Source organism: Mytilus californianus, unplaced genomic scaffold, assembly GCF_021869535.1.
Source record: "Mytilus californianus isolate M0D057914Y unplaced genomic scaffold, xbMytCali1.0.p SCAF_1, whole genome shotgun sequence".
Lineage (NCBI taxonomy): Eukaryota > Metazoa > Mollusca > Bivalvia > Mytilida > Mytilidae > Mytilus > Mytilus californianus.
The window spans coordinates 17,179,782-17,204,042 of NW_026262581.1; the positions used below are offsets into that span (position 1 = coordinate 17,179,782).

Here is a 24,261-nt window from a genome sequence, read left to right on the forward strand (position 1 = left end):
TCTGCTCTATAGATTTTCATGAATGGAGTCTTAAATATATCTATGATAAATGCACCGTATCAAATGCATATAATATATGATATATGAGAACAACTACTTATAAACTGTTAAACTATGTGGTGTAGAGGCATGCATCATGAATCTAAGTTCTAAAAGCTTTCTTTCACAGACTCTATACTAAATTCATTACAACTTGTAATTTTTGATAATTAAGTTTTTGAATATTTTTTGTGATCACTTTGGTTTCAAAGACTTTCAGTACGCTAGTCGTAATCACTAAGCGGGCAAGACATTTCAACCAGTCTACGATTGTTTATAAATCTTCGAAACACAGATTCATGTATATGGCGACTATACCTTTCTTTAATTCTTACCATAACGTCAAATTCAATATTTCTGAATTTATGTTTTGGATGCTTTTTACCATTACATATGGAATTTATATAATTTAAAGCTTTTAGCAAAGCAAGCGAACTAATCATAAACTTCAAAAAATGTTGGGGCCTTTTTTAGATTACTATGCTGTATGGATTTTGCTCAATGTTGAAGGCCGTACGGTGACCTGTAGTTGTTAACTTCAACGTCATTTGGTCTCTGGTGGAGATCATACCACATCTTCTTATTTTTATAAAATCATAGCCACTTAAGAGGGTGGTAAAGGGTTATTTTCGTGCAACGTGTTTTGCCATTTTTATTTCACGTGCAGCCGTGAAAAGGGTTCGTTATTCATGTGTTTCGTGAAATCGGTAAAAAGATCAACGTGCAAGACATTTTTAATTGTTCGTTCATCGTGAAATGGCAATTTTATTTCGCGTTCTTCGGTGCAGATACCCCCCCCCCCTTTTACGCCCCTCACTTAATACCCCTCTCCCATCATATATTATTTTCAACGCTTTTGTCTACATAAATTTGTCACGAACCGTAAAATACTGTAGGTTCCATAAGAATACAAGCTTCTTAGATGGATTAAAAGAAATAAAATGCATTTTTTTTAGAAATTTCTAATTTGTGGGCGGGGATGTTATATTTATCTTTTTAATACTGGTTAATGAAATCAATACAGTGTGTACTGGCTGGTCATTATCGCGTATGATACGATTTTGACACGCCTACATACCTGTTGAATATGCATGACTATAGATAAGAACAACACGTGTAGCCTAAAACTGAGAGTTGAGTTGTAGATTTGTAGCATAACTGTACATATGTAGTTTTGAAAATACAAAATAGTTACAAAGATATAGTTTTTAATATTAATAATCCGAGCAAGTAAAACACGGATCTTTCATGGTAGAGGACCTAAATTAAGTTATATTTTGAATTGTTAAGTTTTGTATATTAATATTCTGATCGGTGCACTTTAATTGTTTAAAAAAACACTATGCACAACGGCAAGATACAACTTTAATTTCGTAGCAGTTGCTGAAATCAGTTCACAATGGCTTGTTTTTCTCCAGGAAGTATTAACGTTTTTTCTTTTGATTAACATGGATTTTTGCTGATTGTATAACATTTCGGAATCTGTTAATTAATATCGGAGGTGCTATCGTCGGACCAGCACGGTGATTAAAACAATTACGTGAGACATATTTGCTAACCATAATTTTTCAACTAATATATATATTGGGAACTATATTAATAAAGCAGTGGGATTTCAATATTATCATGGAAGTGCATCTAAACAAGTGAGACATATTAGCTAACCATAACATTTCAGGAACTTTATATACAGCAACGGAATTTTCAATAGTATTATGGACATGTATCTTTATTATTTCTAAACTTTACATTTAACGATGGATTTGCATCTTCATATTAGAAGTAGGACGGCTTACCAAACACTCTGGAATTTTGCGCTTTATCTACTAGTGCCAAATTATTTCTAAATATGAAAAAACGATAACCGCTCAGCTGTTTAATATTGGATCAAGTGTATGTTTTTTTTTTAACCCATTTGCTCCGATGATAATGTGATTTTATTTTTGTGTGTGAAAATTGTTTCGCCACAACCAACATTGTTTCATATGTTTCTTACTGATCTGTGTGTGAGAATTGCCTCGCCACAGCTAGTCAAGATGAAAAGTTTATACTTGTGTGTGAGAATTGCCTCGCCACAGCTAGTCAAGATAAAAAGTTTATTCTTGTGTGTGAGAATTGCCTCGCCACAAGATTCTGAAATTGAGTGTGTGAAAATTGTCTCGCCACTCCTTATAGATGCACCTTAAATTAATACCAAAACCACGGATACCACAGATGACGATGAAAGAATATTTTTGTGATAATATTAAATAACTTTGACATTTTGTTGATATCATTTGTGTTAATTGATTTACATTGAACTGTTAGTGACATTTACTTCATTTGTGTATTATATTTGATCTTATTGAAATTTTTTTTGCATGCTTATATATAATTATATAGGGCTACACGTGACTGCATTTAGAAGTACTATTATATTTGTTGTTAATACTGAAATCGTGCTGATATGGTTATATTTAAAAGTTATTTTTTGCTATTTGAGTGACTTATTGTATTAGGAATATTTGGTGAAATCAAATGATAGAAGAGGTAAAAAGTGTAATAGTGGCCAAAAATTGGTGGCCGGGATTTTGTTATAGTGGCCAAAAATTGGTGGCCAGGATTTTGTTAGAGGGGCCAAAAATTGGTGGCCGGTAGATGTAGTAGCGCAAAAGATGTTATGCTAGAAATAACCTTTGTTTTCATATATTAATATCTATTTTGACTGAATGTTGTGTGAATCTTTAAATCTACTGATCATAGAATATAATAGTGATTATGTGAGTGAATGAGAATAGACTAGTTATTATTATTTGAAATATATTAAGAGTCACGGGTCTCTGCTAGTGTCATCACTTTGAAACATGTATGTTTAATTTGAAAGCTACAATTTATGCATCGCAGGTGTTCACTTGAGCAAAGTTGACAGTTGTAATCTGTCGTGCTCTTGGAAGTATCCGTTAGATAAACAAGTGAAAGTTTAATGGTCAAGATTTTACGACCTCTGGTATCGAACATCTGCGTCTGAATATTCACAGAGATATTAATGGTGTTGTGGTTTCTTGTATAATGAGTTATAATGAGCTTTGGTGGTTAGATTTGTTGATTTGTAACCATAAAATTTATGCACACTTGTCATTTTGATAAATCAGATAAACAGAATTTCCGTTTAAAAAATTGAAAATGAAACTGTAAGTGAATTACACTGGTCATTAAGTTTAAACCATGATCATTGATTCTAATTAAAAAATGTTTTATAGTTTTCTGTTTTCATACACATTTTGACGTAATATTTTTTTTACTGCATATTTTAACGAAGAAAAAGAAACCTTTTATTCTAGATCTTTCAAAACTTTCTTGTTTATTTTTAGTATCCACATTTCGCAGTTACTAAATTTAAAACATAGTATTTTAATGAGAACTTTTGGTTTTTTTTTTAATGTGTGTATATTAAAGTACAATTTATTTGCATAAATATTGTTTCAGATTTTTTTTTAGTTATTATTCATAATTTTTATATTTACAGATTTCATCTACCAGTGAGAAATTTTTAGAAATTTCTAAATTGTGGGCGGGGATGTTATATTTATCTTTTTAATACTGGTTAATGAAATCAATACAGTGTGTACTGGCTGGTCATTATCGCGTATGATACGATTTTGACACGCCTACATACCTGTTGAATATGCATGACTATAGATAAGAACAGCACGTGTAGCCTAAAACTGAGAGTTGAGTTGTAGATTTGTAGCATAACTGTACATATGTAGTTTTGAAAAAACAAAATAGTTACAAAGATATAGTTTTTAATATTAATAATCCGAGCAAGTAAAACACGGATCTTTCACTAAACTAGGGACAGTCGTTTGGTACAAAACGATTGACGTGAACATATGCGATGTACAGTTACTGCATAGATAAGTAAACATAAGAGACCAGACACAGTATTTATCATAAAAGTCCAAAGATGTCGTAAAATAGGTTTGCATCGTAGATTTAAAATATGTTAGTAATAAACTTTTAGGTGCAGTTCAAAGATTTTGAAAAGGGTGGGATACCATGACAATGTTAGGAGTGGTATTTAAAAAAAGTTTATGCATTTACCATATATGTAGCTGCTGCCCACCATCCCCAAAATTAAAAGGAAAGGAATAGATATAAAAATCCGCCTGACTTTAAAAGTTGACGTCATTGTTAGAAAAACGCCGTTAATTATCATATATAAACGTTATGTAAAATTTCGTATGGGGACATACACATTTATTTATATACTGAATTTATGTTTTGGATGCTTTTTACCAATGTAACTAATGTATAAATTGAAAGTAAATCAATCATTTACCAATTTATAACTGTTTTCAGTTGGTTCCTTCAATTTCCTCGAGATTCAATTGAATACGTATTTGTGAAGAAGAGATTAACACTTTACCTTGGCTTCTTTTTGTTGCGGGCACTGAGCTATACATCCTATATAAGTCCTGAAGAAGTTTTACTTTATCGTTTGAAGTGAAAAATATTTGAATCTACATATGAAATTGATACAAAAAAAATCAAAATTCTCTGCTCTATAGATTTTCATAAATGGAGATTAAAATATATCTATGATAAATGCACCGTATCAAATGCATACAATATATCATATATCAGAACAACTACTTATAAACTGTTAAACTATGTGGTGTAAAGACATGCATCATGAATCTAAGTTCTGAAAGCTTTCTTTGACAGACACTATACTAACTTCATTACAACTTGTAATTTTTGATAATTAAGTTTTTGAATATTTTTTGTGATCACTTTGGTTTCAAAGATTTTCAGTACGCTAGGCATAATCACTAAGCGGGCAAGACATTTCAGCCAGTCTACTATTGTTGATAAAGCTTCGGAACACAGATGCATGTATATGGCGACTATACCAGAATGAAAATTTGTGTACGTAAAGAAGATATAAAAATACAATATTGACTTATATTCATATTAATACATGATTTAGGACGTGTACCTGCTCCGCTTATACAGTTAAAACATCCCAAACATGGACGAAATGCTTAAGTTTATGGTACACATAAACTACTACTAGAGGGTGTTTAACAACCTTGACTACCCATGAGGGTTCGCACAGTCGGTCGACACATATGCGATATGGTATATAAAAATCTAATGATAATGGGTTCCCTAGATTTTAAGGCTTTCTGTTCTGTATGAGTATAGACATGTATCCAACTACTTGCAAACATGTTTCTTTTTATCAGAAACCTAATAGAATTGTGTACGTATACGAGTTTAAAAACAAAGTGCATCTTTTAACTGGGTCAAGCAGTCTATATAGATAATTTAAAGTGTAAAGCTCTTCAATGCATTTTTGAATCTAATTTTAGTCAATGAGTGTCCATAATTCAAAAGTACAGAAACTAGAATAAAGATAAACGAAAAGACGAAGAACCGTCTGTCATTTCATCTAATTTATATTTATAAACATTAAAAAAGTCTTATCCAATGTTAATTTGTTATTTAAATTGTACGTGTTGACAGGAAATGTTTATTTTCTATTTATAAAATGTTGAATTATTCAAAACATTAAGGTCTTCTATTCCGAGCCTATATTGGCTTAGTCGTATTTGGAACAACTTTTCGGAATTTCCGTATTTAATTTGGGCTTTTAACTGTTTTAACTCGAACGCCACTGATGAGTCTCGTGTAGACGAAACGCGCGTCTGTCGCACTTTAAAATTATCAGCCTGGTATCTTTGATGGTTTTTTTAAGATAAGAGTTATAGTTTCATCAGATTGTCTTTGCTGAAATTTAAAATTGAAGGAATGAGTGTTTTCACTGTTGTTAGATCTTAAATATTGTCTTCATCATTACAAACATTAATATTGTTTTCATCATTACAAACATTGATTTTGTTTTTGATAAATTAATACATACCTTAATATGTATGCTAAACAGTTTGTATTTACATTGTATCATAGATCAAATTTATTTGTTCAGTGTATGTTCACTGGTGTTAATATGTCTTTTGATAGAGTTAAACCATTTCAATTGATATTTTATAGTGTGTCTATCTATGTTGTGAAGTTACACTATTGTTTCAGATCAGGGTGAAGGTTTGGTACCATTAAAACGTTTAAACCCGCTGCAATTGTTTGCAACTGTCCAAAGTCAGGAATCTGATGTTCAGTAGTTGTCATTTGTTGATGTGGTTCATAAGTGTTTCTCGTTTTTTATATAGATTAGACCGTTGGTTTTCCCGTTTGAATGGTTTTACATTAGGCATGTTAACATATTCAATTCTTTGGGGCCCTTTATAGCTTGCTGTTTGGTGTGAGCCAAGGCTCCGTGCTGAAGACCGTACTTTGACCTATAATGGTTTACTTTTATAAATTGTGACTTGGATGGAGAGTTGTCTCATTGACACTTTTACCACATCTTCTTATATCTATGAACACTTTTGGTCCTACATCTTGTAGATACTTATATTTTGACATTGCAAAACTCCATGCTTTTCATAAACTGTTTATGATGGTTTTTTTTAAACTAAATCAATTAGAAGTGTATAAACTGACATTCTAGTCTGCATGGGAAAATAGGGTTTATTTGTTAGTTTGAATTGGCTTTGATGTATCTTCCAGTAACTTCGAGTACTTTTAGATCAATACTTTTTTTTATATTTTTGTCAGTTTTTTTTTTCGTAGGTTAGTATCTAGCTTTTTTCAATTAATTTTAGTAGTTTGTTGTTATTTTATGCTGTTACATTACTGTTCCAGGTTAGGAGGGTTGTTTTGCGCTCACAAACACGTTTAGCCCTGTCACATTAACTATGTGCTTGTCTCAGTTCTGGAGCCTGTAATTCAGTGGTTGCCGTTGATTAATATCTATCATACCGCTATTTGTTTTTCGTAAATTGTATTGTTATGAATTAGGTCATTAGTTTTTCTCGTTTGGTTTGTTTCACATTTTTCATGTCAGGACCTTCATAGCTGACTAGCTATAAGGTATGGGTTTTTCTCATTGTTGAAGGCCTGATTGTTACCTATAATTGCTTATATCTTCGTCATTTGAACTCTGGTGAATAGTTGTCTCATTGACAATCGAACCACATGTCCTTATTTTTATACTGTTTTCATTGAATTTCCTGCGACATTGACATTTATGCTAATTTTGACGTCATGTAAGGAACGCTAATATATACAAAAATACGAAGATGTGGTATGATTGCCAATAAGTAAAGCCCATACCGCTTAGCCAGCTATACAAGGCCCCGAAATGACAAATGTAAATTAATTCAAACGAGAAAACTGACGACCTAATAACTGAACAAAATAATGAAAGAAAAACAAATATGTTACACAGTAACAAACGAAAACCACTGAATTACAGGCTCTTGACTTGGGACAGGTACATACAGAATGTGGCGGGGTTAAACTAGTTTGAAGGCGCCAACCCTCCCCTAACGTGGGAAAGTGGTGTAACAGTACAACATAAGAACAAACTATAAAACTCATCAGATGGATACAAATAGAAATACATCTAACAAAAACACAGAGTGGATGTGGTATGGTATTTATACATCCCCACAACAAAAAGACACTAAGTACAGATCTGAGATTACTCGCAGTTACTGACAGCTAGTTCAAAGCCAATAACAACTAATAAAAAAAATCATACATATAAGGCTAATATATTCCTTTTCCAAAATAGGCCAGGAGAAGAGTTATTTCCTATCTTATAATTGTTTTAACTATGATACATTGCAATAATGGACATACAATTCTAGTTTGAAATATAAGCTTGAAATAACTAAAGGATCATAGTTTGGGCCTCATCAAACCTACTTCTTTGATGCCCCTATCCAAGTCTAAATGTCCCAACCGTGACCATAATTTACCCTCTTTGCAAAAACTGCATAATTGATTTAGTATTTGAATTGATCTGTCATTAATATTCTTGAAGTATTTGCCACTTAACATTAAACTTAAGGTGTTTGAAAAGTAAGTTTACTTGTACCGGGTATTTGTACTCCAAAATTTCTAACCAAGGTATCAGAATGTGTTGTATGTTTCATAATATAATATCAGATATGTGACGAAGATTTATTTGTGAAAAACAATTACAATACTTGCCGAAATGTTTATTGGTTTTACCTTATAAATACACCATTAGAATGAAAATAACACTTTATGGATGAGAAGACACGTTAGTAGCCATAAGGGGCCTAGAAATAAAAGCTAAATTCATGTAACGTAAACTTTGCACGAGAGAGTTAGAACCTTAATTTCTGAGATATTTCTTAATTTATCAACGGGGCATTTCCGATGAGTAAAATATAATGTGTCTTGACCGATATTTCGTTCCATACTTTCTCTTTTATGTGTGTTATGCAGGGAGGTTATGGAGGGTCCGAGTAAAACGATATATATCCGCAAGCAAACGGGATAAAAAGAAGATGGCGAAAATGGACATTGTGTCTACTGATCTGCAGTATTTGACAAAGTTCTTAGATATTTGGTACTGTATTATAAAAAGGTTTTGACACTAATAATGAGCTCGTGCAATATGATATACTACTCGGGACAATTTTCCTCAGTATTTTCGTGCAATATCCCTATAATGCCCGGTATTGCATTAATTATGTCATGGCAGGGAATGCGCAAGTTATGCGTAACAAGAAGTATTATACCGAATATTTTATAATTTTATGAACTGTGGCACGAATACAGTTTTACATATTTTTTTACGTTTCTACAGAGGAGTTTGGAATGAGGAAGAAGTTGCATGTTACCCTCCAATTAAATACAAAGAATGGACTCTTTTTCCTTGGCCACACTGGAAAGAGGACACTGACAAATATTTTGAACAACTCAAAAACTTTAAGTCTCGAGAGGATGATATCCTGCTCTGTACGGTTCAGAAAGGAGGTATTAAACTTAGTTATTTTTATTTATTTTTTTAAACAAATTGATCTTCTCATCTATTAGTCAGGTTAACATATTAGAGAGTGTTTTATGCTAGAGTTTATTATTGACAACATATTTGTTGAATTTGGAGGTAGACTTTTTAAACAAATTGTCGCCATTCCTATGGGTACGAACTCTCCTTGCTGACCTCTTCGTATTTTCATATGAGTCGGAGTTCCTTCAGACACTTGTCAAAAACAAGAAGATAAAAAAGTGAGATCATTTCACATTCAGATATATAGATGATATTCTTTCCATCAACAATCTAAACTTTTCTGATTGGGTTCCATTAATATATCCTCCAGAACTGAAAATTAAAGAAACAACAGACACGGCTTCCTCCACCTCATTTTTAGACTTATACCTCGAATTTGACAAAAGCTTTCGTCTTAGTACCAGAATCTAGGACGAACGGGACAATTTTAGTTTTGAAATTATAAATTTCAATTTCCCCCACCTTAACAGCAATATACCAACTTCACCTGCATATGGGATATATATTTCCCAACTCATTTGGTATTCAAGAGCTTGCAGCTGCTACTCAGACTTTAGTAAACGTCACCAGTGTCTGAGTAGAAAGTTGATGAACCAGGGTTATGTCAAAGAACGTCTCGTCCTTTTCCTAAAAAAGTTCATGGGAAGATACCAAGACCTTGTTGATAAATATTCCTTATCAACTTCACAAATAATACATGATGGTCTTGAAGTATAGATTCTAGGTCCTGACGTTGTTTATCATCTTACTTACGTGTAATAGTGTTTTTTTATTTGCCTTTGTTTATTTTTAACTTTTACTGTTTAGTCCATTTTTGGTAATATTCTTTTGGCGTGGCTCGGTAATTATACATTCCACCATTGTGTTATTGTGCTATGGTCATATTTTGTATTCTTGTCTTTCTTTTTGCTTATGTGCTTTGTCTATAGAGTGTCTATATGCCATTTTTGTTTTTCTTTGATGACATTGTTGTTTGTTTTTATAGTAATTAAGAAAGTAACACAATGTTGACTGCTGTACCCCAATTTTTGACATTTTTACCAATTATGTCTGTTTGTTTTGCTCACACATTGTTGTCATTATAATGGAATTCTATGCAACTGTCATACAAGTGAGATGTTTAGCTAGCTATAAACCCAGGTTTAACCCACCATTTTATACATAAGGAAATGCATGTACCAAGTCAGGAACATGACAGTTGTTTTCCATTCATTTGATGTGTTTGAGCTTTTGATTTTGCCATTTGTTAAAGAACTTTCCGTTTTGAAATTTCCTTGGAGTCCAGTATTTTTGTTATTTTACTTTTTATTGACTTGTTAATGAAAATTACGCTTGATAAATTTCATGAGTCCGAAGCACTTCTCTGGATTTACTTTCATTAGAAACTTCCAACTGAAACTTTTGAAAGCCAAGGATGTATAAATATATATAAAAGTGAGGGGCTATATGGCCAAAAGTGATTAAAAAGTAAAGTCAAATTCATCTTTGATCAACATTGCCTGAGGGGTTGGAACCTTAGTTTCCTAATAATGTCTTAATTTATCAACCGAAATATATGAAAAGTATGTTATTAATCACACCAAAACACAGACACTGAGCTGATGATAGCCATCGGGGACTAACAATCCACCAGCATGGTATTGACCCAGTGCTTGTACAATAAAATAACACCTTAAAAAGTTCGTGCATCGCGTTACAAGTGTTTTTTACTGGAGTAGGTACGATAATGTTCAAAAGTTGGGAACACTGAATTAAAATTTAAAATATCAAATGCAAGAAAACTAAGCAAGGTCATGAAATACACGTTAACTTGAAGATTCTTCTACAGTAATCTTTGACAGAATGAGTGAACACCAACACTATGAATTATTTAGGAAAACATGATTCATAATCACATAAACGGTACCTATTTTAGTGCACCTAATGCGCATTTCTACAATTAATGTCTCTTCAGTGATGCCCGAGGCCAAAATATTTTAATATCCCAAATCTAATACAAATGTTGAAGAACGGATCAAACCAAAATGAACCTAAAGAATAGACAAATGCGGACAAGGAGCTTTGCACGAGGGAGATATATTCCTTAATTGAAAATTACTTCCAAATTTTATAACAACAAACTGTTCCATTTATCTAACGTTGCACAGCGATTGAATTACATATTTAACGTTTGAAAATATCAATACCAAAAACTATCGTCTAGACTGAAATAAAAACAACTGAAGGAGTTGTTTTTCACTGATTTCATAGTTTTTAAACTGTGTCACCAAACACAAACATTTGCCTGCAAGAGCTACAAGATAAACAATTCCTCAAATACAAGTACCTATTAAAACACATTAAAATTATTGCTGTTCGGTGTGAGCCAAGGCTCCGTGTTGAAGGCCGTACTTTGACCTATAATGGTTTACTTTTACAAATTGTGACTTGGATGGAGTGTTGTCTCATTGGCACTCATACCACATCTTCTTATATCTATAGATCTTCAAAAACAAGCTAATACCGCGAACAATGCTTCTAATAAATTATAATGGAAGCGAAGAATTAGTAACCCATGGAAAGCAGTATTCCAGCAGTTGTATCGACTCAGGGATAGAAATTAAAATACCAAAATTTCGAATCCATTCCTAACAAAGAACTTTTCAGGAATGATCGTCACTTGTTTTTTTTTCATGAAAAAAATATGGAAAACCCACTTGTAAATACCTGCATTAACAGAATAACCGGGTTAAGTCATGTATGTCTAAAGTAAGAGGGTAGGTTGAATCATGTCACACGTTAATTTACATTCCTGTTTGCAGATGGACCCCTTAAGCATTTATAAGAAACCAAATTTATGACATGAAACATCATAGTTGTGATAATTTTCTGTGAATTTAATGTACATGAATCGAAATAGTAATTGATTCGGTCTTCCAACTGAATGTGGATTGAACGCGCATTTGGTGTACTACATGATAACCCGGATGTCTTTGATTATTTTATACAACCACTGGGTTGATAACAATTTTGGTGTACGTTTCGACCGCAAATGTATCACCAGACTTAGAAGTAATCACCGCTGTGTTGATGTAACATAGCCTAAATGCGTTTTTGTACATTTACTGTTCATTGGATGTTAAAATCATTCTTAACAATAAGATTTTCTCTCCACATGCATAAATGACTAAAGCCACACTTAGCACAACTTTCGGAAATTTTGGTTTTCAATGTTTTTCAACTTCGTTTTTGATTCTGATTTGGTTCGAGTATCACCGATGAGTCTTATGTAGAAGAAACGTGCGCCTGGCATACTAAATAAGCCTTGTATCTTTGGTTTTTCTTCTGAACTCTTAGCATATTCATCTCTTATATTAATAAAATAACTAAATAAGATATTCATAACAAATATAAAAATTTGCATTTGTATTTTCGTTGCTGTATATATATTAACATCATCTGATTATGGTATTTCAAGCCAATTAGTGATATATTAACCATGCAATAGTGTTGTTTCGTTTCGTGGGTGCTTTCACGGATGAGTTACTTGTACTACAAATAAACACGCATACAATTGACTCGGTTGTTTCGGTTTTGCTCAGTTAACCCTTTTAGATTTATAGAATAACTAATCGAAGAATTCAAATAGAGAAAAATATTCAACGAGTGACCGAACAACACATTAATTCACGAATGCGCGTAGTGCATGAGTTAATTATCAGTGTTGTTCGGTCACGAGTTGAATATTTTTCGATATTTGAATTCTTTGATTAGTTATTCTTTTCATTACATTGGCAAATGGCTTTTTTTAATGAAATTAATGTAGAAAATGTAAGGAACTATATCTTTTTTCTACGCACTCACAATTTGTTTTGATCCGACGTTATCGACGTCTTGACAACGCCTATTGTTGTATGACGTCAGAGAGTGAATTAACCACGTTTATTTCACATGTGAAATTATCGGTTTTTATTTGACTGGGAAATCAATGTATTCAATGCTATCAATGTAATAATACTTAATATCACAAGAGAGAATGGGAGTGAGATGCCTTGTTTATTATTATAAATTTTGATGCTGTTTTTATTGTGTATGTTTGATATGTATGTATATATGTTTATTGTGTTAATACATGTTGGTCACAAACTGTACAGTTTATACGACAATAAAATATTTTATTTGATTTGATTTGATTAATATATTACTTTCTGACCACCTTCACCTTTTTATTTTTTAGATTACAAATTCTACTCGTTTATGTTAATGTCTTTTTAAATAAAAAGAGTTTAGATAAATACAATTACAAAAATAATCGACACTTTATCTAACTTTTCATTTATATATCCGTTGTAAAATTTTAATTGACGAAACTGCCATCTAGAAACAATGTTGTTTTAACAACTTAAAAAAACAAGAAAACTCGTTTAACAAATATTCATTATTTCAGGTTCACATTGGGTTCATGAAATTGTTTGCATGCTGGTTGACCAAACGACGAAATATAACAGCAGAGGAAGTTCATTGGACGATGTTCATTTAGATACTATGACTGATTTTGATTCTTTGGAGAAGGAGACGAAAAGACGAATTATACACACACATTTACCATTTCAATGTATTCCATCACAGCACATGGAGAAAAAAGGGAAAACTATTTTTGTCAACAGAAACCCAAAAGATCGACATGTTTCGCAATACGTATTTTTTAAGAAAATGCTCGGCACGCCACCTGACTATTCTTGGGATCAGTATTTCCAGGAGATGGTTATCAATGGTAAATATAAAGACAGCCCACTAATATAAATTTACAATCATGACTACTTGAATTCATAGTTGGTCAAAAAGTCAATTGATGCAAGCGGAATAAAGGGTACTCTTTAGTCTGACAAGTTGGTAAGTATGTGATTGTGGTGTTTGTCTGTTCATTTGTTTCAATAGAAGAACGGTTGCATTTCCCTTTTTAATCAGTGCATTGACTCTACTTAGTTTTAAACAAAAATGTAAAGTTTGTCACTTTAAACGCCAAGTTTCATCCGAGTTTTTAACGATATATACACGTATGTCGAACATTTTCTTTTTACACGTTTTAGACACATTTATGAGCGGCTGGTTTAACTACACAAGAGAAATGGTATCTGCTGTAGAGAAGTACAGTAATGTTATACATGTGCTCTTTGATGACTTGAAACTGGTAAATAGAATTATCAATAAACTAGTATATAGAGAGATAAAAAAACAAACAATTTTTATGAACAAAATCACCCAACCGAACAAAGAACAGAAACACAGAGGTTTAATGAACCAGTCAATCGTACACACACACCCGCGTTAAAATCACTTCCTCGGGAAAAGCACTTTTGTTCTGCATCTTGCAATTGGAAATTTTGGTAATTAGTTACAAATGAAGAAAAAAGTGGAGTTCAAAGCTCCGACAATGGACTAGAATCAACCATGTCATGAAGGCAGTAGTACCGTTAAGACATTCGAAAAATTACATTAAAAAAATGACCCCAACTTTACAGTGGCTGACCAAATTTGTACCGCCTTTCGTCCCGGTTTATCACTTTGAAGAACTTCTTATTGTAAGGATTGACAATTTGTTCACAACTTGAATTTGTATCAGAGATTTTACAATACCGTTAACGCAGCAATAGTTCTTTGCGGGTACCTGAAATTAGCTAAATTTGCCCAAACAATTTTTATGTATCTTCCAGTTTTCTTTATTTAGCACGCTTTGTTATTGTTTGGATAAGCAGCTTTCGGTTCTTTTAATCTGTAATGTTTGGTCGCCTTGGGCGATGCTTATGATTGTCAGGTTAACAACTCAACAAACCAAACGATGTTGTTTAAAAAAAAGGCAATGCTTAGATTATGTGCAATCTTCTACTATAGGTAAATAGGATTGATAATATCGAGTCTGTCTATGTGTGTATGTGAGTTAACAAAGTGTGTTGGTTTAAAAGGTCCGTTCTAAACCCTTATGGGTGTCCTAGAAAACTTCATAGATTTTAGGCTTATCAAATAGACGAAATATAAAGGAAGGTGGTACAAATCTACAGGTTAAACCGGAGTTAAGAATTAAAACCGGAACAAAAGCAACCTTAGCACCCAAAAGAAAAAAATAACAGTCGTAAATATGTACGTTTATAGATTCGTACATGTAAACTTCTATAGAACCCACGTATCGTGGGATTGAGAGCGTTTCCGTATATCATTCCTCCTCGGGGATATTACAAGTGTGAACTGTATTAGGCATGGATGTATTTTTATTTCTGAACAACTATTGTTAATTGTTTCTTTTATGTAATCAATATTTAATTTTCTGCGACCCAAAATCATATTACCTTTTTTTTCTTTCAGAATCAAATTGCCGAAATAAAACGAATTGCAGAATTTTTAGAAGTTCCATATACTAACAAATTAATCGGTGAAATAGCCGATAAATGTGAATTTGATAAACTAAAGACCAATAAGTTAGATGGTACAGCGGAGTATGCCAAAGATAATAAGTCAACACTATTTAGGAAAGGTATTTACAAGTCATGATTGGTAAAGAAATGAAGAGTAAATTTTGAAATAAACAAAATACCCCAACAAGTCTAATTCGTTTGATCATGGTTACTAATACCAGTAAATCAAAGTAACAGAGATTTAGTTATAATTTGATTGAATTCAAAGTAACACCAAATTTGAAACAAACACAAAAGCAACAAGAAGAAAAAAAGGAGGTTTCAATCTATTGTGACAACTTTTTATCAGAACAGATGTTTGTGTAAAATTCCGGGGGTATTTAAAAAGTTTTCATTTGCTAAACATTACCTTCGTCAACCGAAAAAGAAACTTAGATTACTAAATTCTATATTCTAGATTTTGTTATAGTATGCACGTTAAAGTGTCATACATCAACACGAACACCGCCAGCCATGTGATTTTGTATGTGAAAATGTGTTTTGGCACGGAAAAAGAAAATATAACTTTTGTCGAAACTTTTATTTCGTCACTTGGCCATGATGGTGTTTCTTTTCTTTGACTAATGGTTCTTGATTGCCCCCTTGGTACCTTTATAAAATCTGTCCATGATGGTTTTTGTTGTTTTAAGTTGTAAATTTACACAAAATTGGACTGTTATAATGATACGTAACAACAAATTGTCAGGTAATGTAAAGGAATCGTGTCAAACCAAAAGCCATCAGGTGACATAAACATCGTGTGTACACGTGTATTTCCAGAGTTTAGTTTTAGTGATATGCACAAGTTTTCTAAAATGTACAAATAGATAAGTCTCTTTCCCGTGTGCACTACCGAAGAAATGTATATCATAAAGAACTTTAAGAAAATGTGAACATCATGAACAATTCTTCGATCAGTTGATTTTTGCTTAAAAAATAACCAAATATTAATGTTTCACGATAATTGTTTAAAAAAAATCCTGTAATTCAAATTTTATATTTAAGAGATATTTTTTATTTCATAGAAAATTAAACGAGACTTCATTGCATATGATTTTTGTCATTTATTTTTTTAATTCAATGTTTTAAGCAAAATCCTGGCATTAAAAAAAAACCAATATTGAAATTTTAACTTGTGTACAAAAATATGGCATTGATACATTTCAACATTGTATACCCGCCAATATTTATAGACAGAGTTATGGGTTCTGAATAGGACTGATATAGTTGGGTATCCCAAGTTAAATCTGAGTTAACCTGTTTGTATATTGGTCATGGTGGTCATAAAAACTTTAAAGGGACATTAACTTTAAAAGGTACAGAGCATTTATCTATTGTTGTGCATTTTTTTTTTCTCTCGAGACGAAAATGTATTTTTTTCTTAAAAGAATATATTATTTTTCTATATACAGATAAATCATACAGAAAAAAGGGAAAATCTTTAAAAAATTTCAGTGGTAACTATTTTTTTCACTTCACACTTAAAATTATTAACTTTTTATGAAGAAATTTAGAAATAAAACATACCAGAAAATCAACGAAGAAAATAACAGAAACAGCACAAATTCTGCATGAAAAATACAGGTGTTTAAGAAGTATGTAGGACAGATATTCACTGGACAAAAAGTCACAGACAAAAAGTCACGGACAAAAAGTCACAGGACAAAAAATCACAATTCAGTTTTGAGATTATTGTTCTTTGAATAAGAAAATACTTATTTTTAAAAGCACGAATTGTATTTTTATTAAATTATTACGTATAAAGGAACTTTGTTAACAAAATTTATTCTGAAAAAAAACCCAATAATGATCAATATAATTGTTAAGAAAACAATTTGTCAAAGTGGCTTGGTACTTAAATGGCTTCATGGTGTCAAGAATTATATCCTTTGCATGTTTAATATTTGATAAATCTTCATTTATCAAGGATTATGAACGATTTCCTTAACTGTAAAATGAATATAAATAATGAAAAGAAATTATTTCAAGAACTTTCTCTTATATATTCAAACAATTTTAAACAAATTATGTGTGACTTTTTGTTTTGTGACTTTTCGTCCTGTGACTTTCTGTCCGTTTACCGTTTAAGAATACATTTGACACTTCCAAACCCATCCGTCATTTTGAAAAATCCCGAAAAAATCGATTTTTCAAATCGATGTGGGACGTAATTTGCCCTCGATTTCAACTGTTTAAAGTAGAATATTTCGCCAGATATATGTTTTAATATTCTCAATCGAGTTGCAAAGTATTACTTTTATTTACGGAATTTGTGAATTTGATGTACAAGTAGACATAGGGTCGCTAAAATTACCATTGAGTCAACGAGGAAATGACCAGAAAAAGTACGATTTTAACGAATCTACAAGGACGTAATTTAATAAAAAATTAAACCGTCAGAACCAACATTTTTAGGTAGAATTATGTTCGAATACCAAGGATGTAGTTGCAAAAGTTAGAAAACGGGTCAGATTAATGAGAAAATTGACCTTTATTGAAGCACCTATGCATTTTATATGGGACAAAAAGATACAAAATGGCGGCTCGCTACGTCACCAAGGTCACGTGATGTCTTTCTTAGTTGGATATGATGATAATTGTTTTATCTATAAATTCTAAATTCATTAAAATGACATGAAACTAAACATTTTTTAATGTCAAAATGTTTACCTACTATTTTCCTTGATCTTGATCTTGATATTGTACGGTGATACGTCAAATATACATTATTACATCGGCGTCCGTCAAAAATGACCCGAACATGTTTATTGGTAATGAGTCAAGTCATTTATAGTATTAGGGGCCAACTGAATTCGAGCGAGTCTGTTCTGGTTTGAAGTCTGAGGAAATGATACCTGTGAATATATTTGGTGAGCTTAGTAGTTCATTCTTTTATGTAAAAGTAAGTAAAAGTAAAACATGTATAATACAAATTTCGTACGCGTGACACATGTTTAATTGATTAAAAATCAACATGTAAGCTGATAAAATACTTAGAACGTTTTCGAACATCAAAACAGAAAAAGTATTTAACAAATCAGTTAAATCCTAAAAGCATTACATAATGCGCTAATCAATATTATCACTCGATAATGGAAGGTACAAGGGTGGTGTCAGGTTGGTTAGAGGCAACAGTATTCCACCGAAGTTCAAATCTCAAAAATTCATTTTGAAAATACAAATCAAGGTAAAAAAGATAATAATACTCAGGGAATGACATGAACTCCAAAACAGAGCGAGACCGGGTCTTCTGCTATCAGAACTAGCTATTTGTTTAGAGATTTGAAAATTAATGAATGAAGTTAATGTGTAAGACGTATATCAAAATTGTATATTGTATATTGCTTTGTAGGGATCATTGGTGATTGGAAAAACTGGTTTACAGTAGCGCAAAATGAACAGTTTGATGAAATGTACAAGCACGAAATGAAAGACGTCAGCATATCATTTATATATGAAGATCCCTCAGGAAAAAAAAATTAAAAAATGAGTGATAGTTCTGTTGTAAAATAAGCTAATTCATACGTGTTTCTCGTTTCTCGTTTTTATATAGATTAGACCGTTGGTTTTTCCGTTTGAATGGTTTTACACTAGTAATTTTTTTGGGGCCCTTTATAGCTTGCTGTTCGGTGTGAGCCAATGCTCCGTGTTGAAGGCTGTACCTTGATCTATACTGGTTTACTTTTATAAATTGTAACTTGGATGGAGAGTTGTCTCATTGGCATTCATACCACATCTTCCTATATCTATAAACAATAAATTTTTGAACTTAAGTTTTATTACTAGTTTCGCCAGTAATGCTTTTTATTACAACATTGATTGGTGAATACATTGCCTCATCAACTTCTTATAATGTTTTAGACTAAAACTTCATTTTGCAAGTAGTTCAAATATTATGTAATGAATAATGAGTTCAAAAACAAATGAATCTTATACATATGATGCGTGCACAATAGGAGATATTTTCCGATATCCTATCGGGTGTTGACGGGTGTACTCTTTATGCTGTTCCAATTGTTTGCAATCCCATGTTTGTCAGCTAATACCTATACTAAGAGGTTTCAACAAATGTTTGAATCTCAAACAAATTCAAAAGGAGCTGCTAGCAGTCAATATGAACTTCAATGTATGTACCGGCGACAAAGCAGCCAACAATGTGGCCTCTTCTGAACATTTGAAGGTCCCTACTATGTATTGGTTACCGAAACTAGATAAAAAACCAGTAAAAGATCGCTTCATCTAGGCTTCTAGTAAGTGTTCTACAACTAATCTTTCAGTGCTTTTAACTAGTCCCTTAACTACTATCAAAGAACTTATCATTTACTTTTGTAATAAAATATATGAAAATAGTGGAATTAACTATTTTTGAAGTGTAAAAATTCTTTGGATGTTTTAGATAAATTACGTGCTTTTGATGGTCCTTTTGATTCTGTTGACAGTTTTGAATTTTCAACTCTTTACACTACACTACCACACAATCTTATCAAACAAAAGTTTTCCTATTAAATCAAATGCTCGTTTGGTAAATCTGAATGCAAATATATTTGTTGCAACTCATTTAAAACCTTCTCTAATGAGAAAGATAACTATGCTAGATATACTTACTGGAGGTGTGATGAGATGATTGAAGCAGTTAACTTTTTCCTTGATAATATTTATGTACGTTTCGGCAATAAAATTTATCGACAGGTTGTAGGTATTCCTATGGGCACCAATTGCGCCCCTTTAATAGCAGACTTGTTCTTGTATTGTTATGAATCACAGTTTATGACCAAACTCATGACCCATCTAAATTGCATTTAATTGATAAATTCAACAACACTTACCGTTATCTTGATGACATTTTTTCGTTAAATAATCAAAATTGTTCTAAATATACTGCCGAAATTTACCCAAAGGAACTAACTTTAAATAAATCAAATATAAACGGTAATAACTGTCCTTTCCTAGATTTAGATATTTCAGTTTTACACGGAAAACTCTACACTAAAATTTACGACAAAAGGGACGATTTTTCGTTCCCTATTGTTAATTTTCCCTTTTTTTGACCGTGATGTTCCTTTGGCACCATCTTACGGTGTTTCTATATCACAACTCGTTCGCTATGCCGTGTCTGTTGTGACATTTTGGATTTCAATTAACGTAATCTATGTATTACTGGTAAATTATTAAGTCAGGGATTTCTTTAACACAAATTACTTAAAGCCTTTACTAAATTCTTCCATAGATATAAAGATTTAGTTTTGAAGTTTGGTTGTACCTTTAGAAAACTTATTTCAAACGGGATAGCACATCCTAATTTTAACGGAGATGTTGTTTACCGAGCCCGGAAATTTAAATACGATCCGGGAAAACTTATCGATCCTTTAAATAAACTTATTTTAAAAGGTTACCAATTCAACACTGTAATTAGATCTTTGAATATTGTTTTTATTGGTATTAATATTAATTTTGTTATCAGTAAATTAAATTCAAACAATTTAGTATTTTTATATACATATAGATATAAGAAGATGTGATATGAGTGCCAATGAGACAACTCTCCGTCCAAGTCACAATTTGTAAAAGTAAACCGTTATAGGTCAAAGTACGACCTTCAACACGGAGCCTTGGCTCACACCGAACAGCAAGCTATAAAAGGCCCCAAAAATGATATGCAAATTCATGGCTCTACAATCTGTCGATATCGGTATCTTGGCATTGCACAAGGTCATATTGTTCTCTGACTTTTAATGACGTCTTTACACTAAATCCACCAGATGTTGGATGTGTACTGATTGATATTTTAGTCTTAGATGAATACTTTGTTTTATTAGTTCTTTTTGGCTTTGAACTAGCTGTCAGTAACTGCGAGTACTCTCAAATCTGTACTTAGTGTCATTTTGTTGTGGGGATGTATAAGTACCATGCCACGTCCACTCTGTTTTTGTTATATGTACTTTTGTGTGTATCCATCTGATGAGTTAAGCCTTTTTCAACTGATTTCTATATTTGGTCTTATATAGAAATAAGGAAACGTGGTATGAGTGCCAATTAGACAACACTCCATCCAAGTCACAATGTGTAAAAAGTTAACAATTATAGGTCAAAGTACGGCCTTCAACACAGAGCCTTGGCTCACACCGAGAAACACTTATGAACCGCATCAACAAACGACAACCAATGAACAACAGGTTCCTGACTTAGGATAGGTGCAAACAAATACAGCGGGTTTAAACGTTTTAACAGGCGCCAACCTTCACCCTACCCTGAAACAGTAGTGTAACATTACAACATAGAAAGACACACTATAAAATGTCAATTGAAATGGCTTAACTCGACATATTAACAAAAACAAATAAACATACACTGAACGAATAAATTTGATCTATGACACAATATAAATACAATATCAATAAAAAACGGGGGATGTAAAACAATATCAAAAAGACAACAATAACCTGGGACAAAACATATGTTGTCTTGTTACACCACTGTCCCAGGTTAGGGGGAAGGTTGAGCGCCCGCTAACATGTTTAACACCGCCACATTCTGTATGTGCCTGTCCCAAGTCAGAAGCCTGTAATTCAGTGGTTGTCGTTTGTTTCTGTGTATCATATTTGTTTTTCGTTCATTATTTTGAACATGAATTAGGCCATACGTTTTCTCGTTTGAATTGTTTTGCATTTGTCATTTCGGGGCCTTTTATAGCTGACTATGCGGTATGGGTTTTGTTTATTGTTGAAGGCCGTACGGTGATCTATAGTTGTTAATTTCTGTGTCATTTGGTCTCCAGTGGAGAGTTGTCTCGTTGGCAATCATATGACATCTTATTTTTATATTCAAACATGGTTTTAGAGATGTTGTTTGTGTCGAAATTGTCTGCTGAACCATAACATTTTTTTAGCATGTTGTGTACTAGCATATAACAATCCGTCTTCAACAAGGGAAAATCGTTCATGAAATGTTAAAATGTTCAAAACGCTGAAGTTTTTCTATCCCCAAGTATATATTAACTTAGTCGTATCTAGTACAACTTTTAATAATTTCGGTTATTAATGCTCTTTTATTTTGTATTTAATATTATTTGCAACTGTTGTGTTCGAGAGCCACGGATGAGTCTTATGTAAACGAAATGCACTTTTTAGACTGTATTAGAGACTACTTTTTAAGCAGATGATAGACAAACCAAAGAGAAACTGTAAACACAAAGAGCTTTCAATATGACTCAAAGGGGCCTTCTATGAACAGCCAAAATGATCTAAAGTTAAGCTTGCATAAGGGAGTTGAGACCTTAATTTCTGAAGAATTTCTAAATTGATCAACCGAAAACTTAAGGTTTCTTATAAATCATATCAGTGGCAAAGAACTGAGCTTATGAAATTCTCCCAGGGACCAAAAGTCCACCAGCAGTGGTATTGTAGACGAAACATACGTCTGACACAACCAATTGCAAGCCTGGTATCTTTGATGAGTTTATTTATCGAACCAGTGCCAAAGAATGGAAATAACAAGTAGTGGTGCTCCCGAAGCGCTTTCCTGGATTTACCTTCATCAGGAACGCTTTAAACAAAAAAAGGAAAGTTGAATATGTATGAATACTTGATGATCTTTATAACAAAATGGGGCCTAAAATGAATGACAGAAACCATCTTAGGTCAACTGTGCCTGAAAAAGTTGAAACCTTGGAATGTTAAGTTCTAGAAATCAAAAAAAAAAAAAAATAATTACTTCACAGCAGAATTTCGAATGTTATATCAAAATTTAAATTTGAATGGGAAGAAATGCTAGAAGAAACGGATAAAGAGACGGTCACTAATTTTGTATCAATGAACAAATATATGTATTTAAAAAAAAAGGTATCGAGCAAGAATTATGATGATATCCCTAAAGCATAGAACTGCCACTTGGAAGAGACTCATGGCATTGAAGTTTTCGAACAAAAGAGAAATTGTTAGTACCAAAGATAGAAGCAAAGCAAAATCAACTGCTAAGTATCAGAAGAGAGAGTATGAAAGAACATAGCTGAGTCAGCTAAATCAACTGATTAAATGCATGGTCATTTGTAAATTCTAAATGAAAAAAAAATGGTATATCTGAGTAACAAAACATAAGAGATAGTAAAGTTATGATACATTAAAATCTGAATTCTTTACCCGAATATTTACAAAGGAGTGACGAAGCCAATACGTTGTTAAAGAATATAAAGACTTTTGTCTGAGATTATTTTTAATAGCCCGCATGCAGCTCTATATTATGAACTTTTGTAAGATAGAAGTGTTTCTCTGACTTAACATGGACAACTATAATGCCATGAAAGCAGGATCCATTACGTGTTGTATGTATGCAATTTTAGCATTATACATCACCTACTTTGCATGACGTCTCTATTAATGACTTGCTGCCATTTATACAAAAGCCGTTAGGTATTCATCACATTCGCACGAAACTGTATTCATTACCCCTTTCAAAACTTCATTCTCTGTTCAATTTATGTTTGGAAACCACTGTTACAAACCCTCATTCAAACCAATACAAACTTACAGCTATTATTTCGGATATTGCAAGTCACAGACTTTTCAAACCAGTTCACATTGGAAAAGATGAAAAAGAAAAAGATCTTTTCTTAAACTTTCCTTTGCCAACAAAGGTCTCGATGGCGTCAACTTAGGCAATATCCTTCATCATAAATTAGTTCAGTCGAAAATACCTCCTTATTTTAAAGATCAGTCTGTACCAATAATTTCTTATACCTATACCAAACCAATTGCAACTAAAACTTTCAATTACTAACACGTTTTGCAGGATCTCAACATTGACGACTTCAAGTCTAAACCTCCTGATTGCACCTGTGCTAGTTCCCAATTCACATATAATCCGACT

The 24,261-nt window shown here is 32.4% G+C and overlaps 1 protein-coding gene across 1 annotated transcript; it reads left to right on the forward strand.

Moving 5' to 3' along the window:
* The first annotated feature begins 8,770 nt into the window (after positions 1-8,770).
* LOC127700371 (sulfotransferase 1C4-like) lies at positions 8,771-18,927 on the forward strand. Its single transcript, XM_052203822.1, has 5 exons — positions 8,771-8,937; positions 13,398-13,724; positions 14,041-14,141; positions 15,311-15,479; positions 18,752-18,927. The coding sequence occupies exons 2-5, from the start codon at positions 13,427-13,429 to the stop codon at positions 18,880-18,882; spliced, it is 699 nt and encodes a 232-aa protein (XP_052059782.1). The 5' UTR covers positions 8,771-8,937; positions 13,398-13,426; the 3' UTR covers positions 18,883-18,927.
* Positions 18,928-24,261: the final 5,334 nt, after the last annotated feature.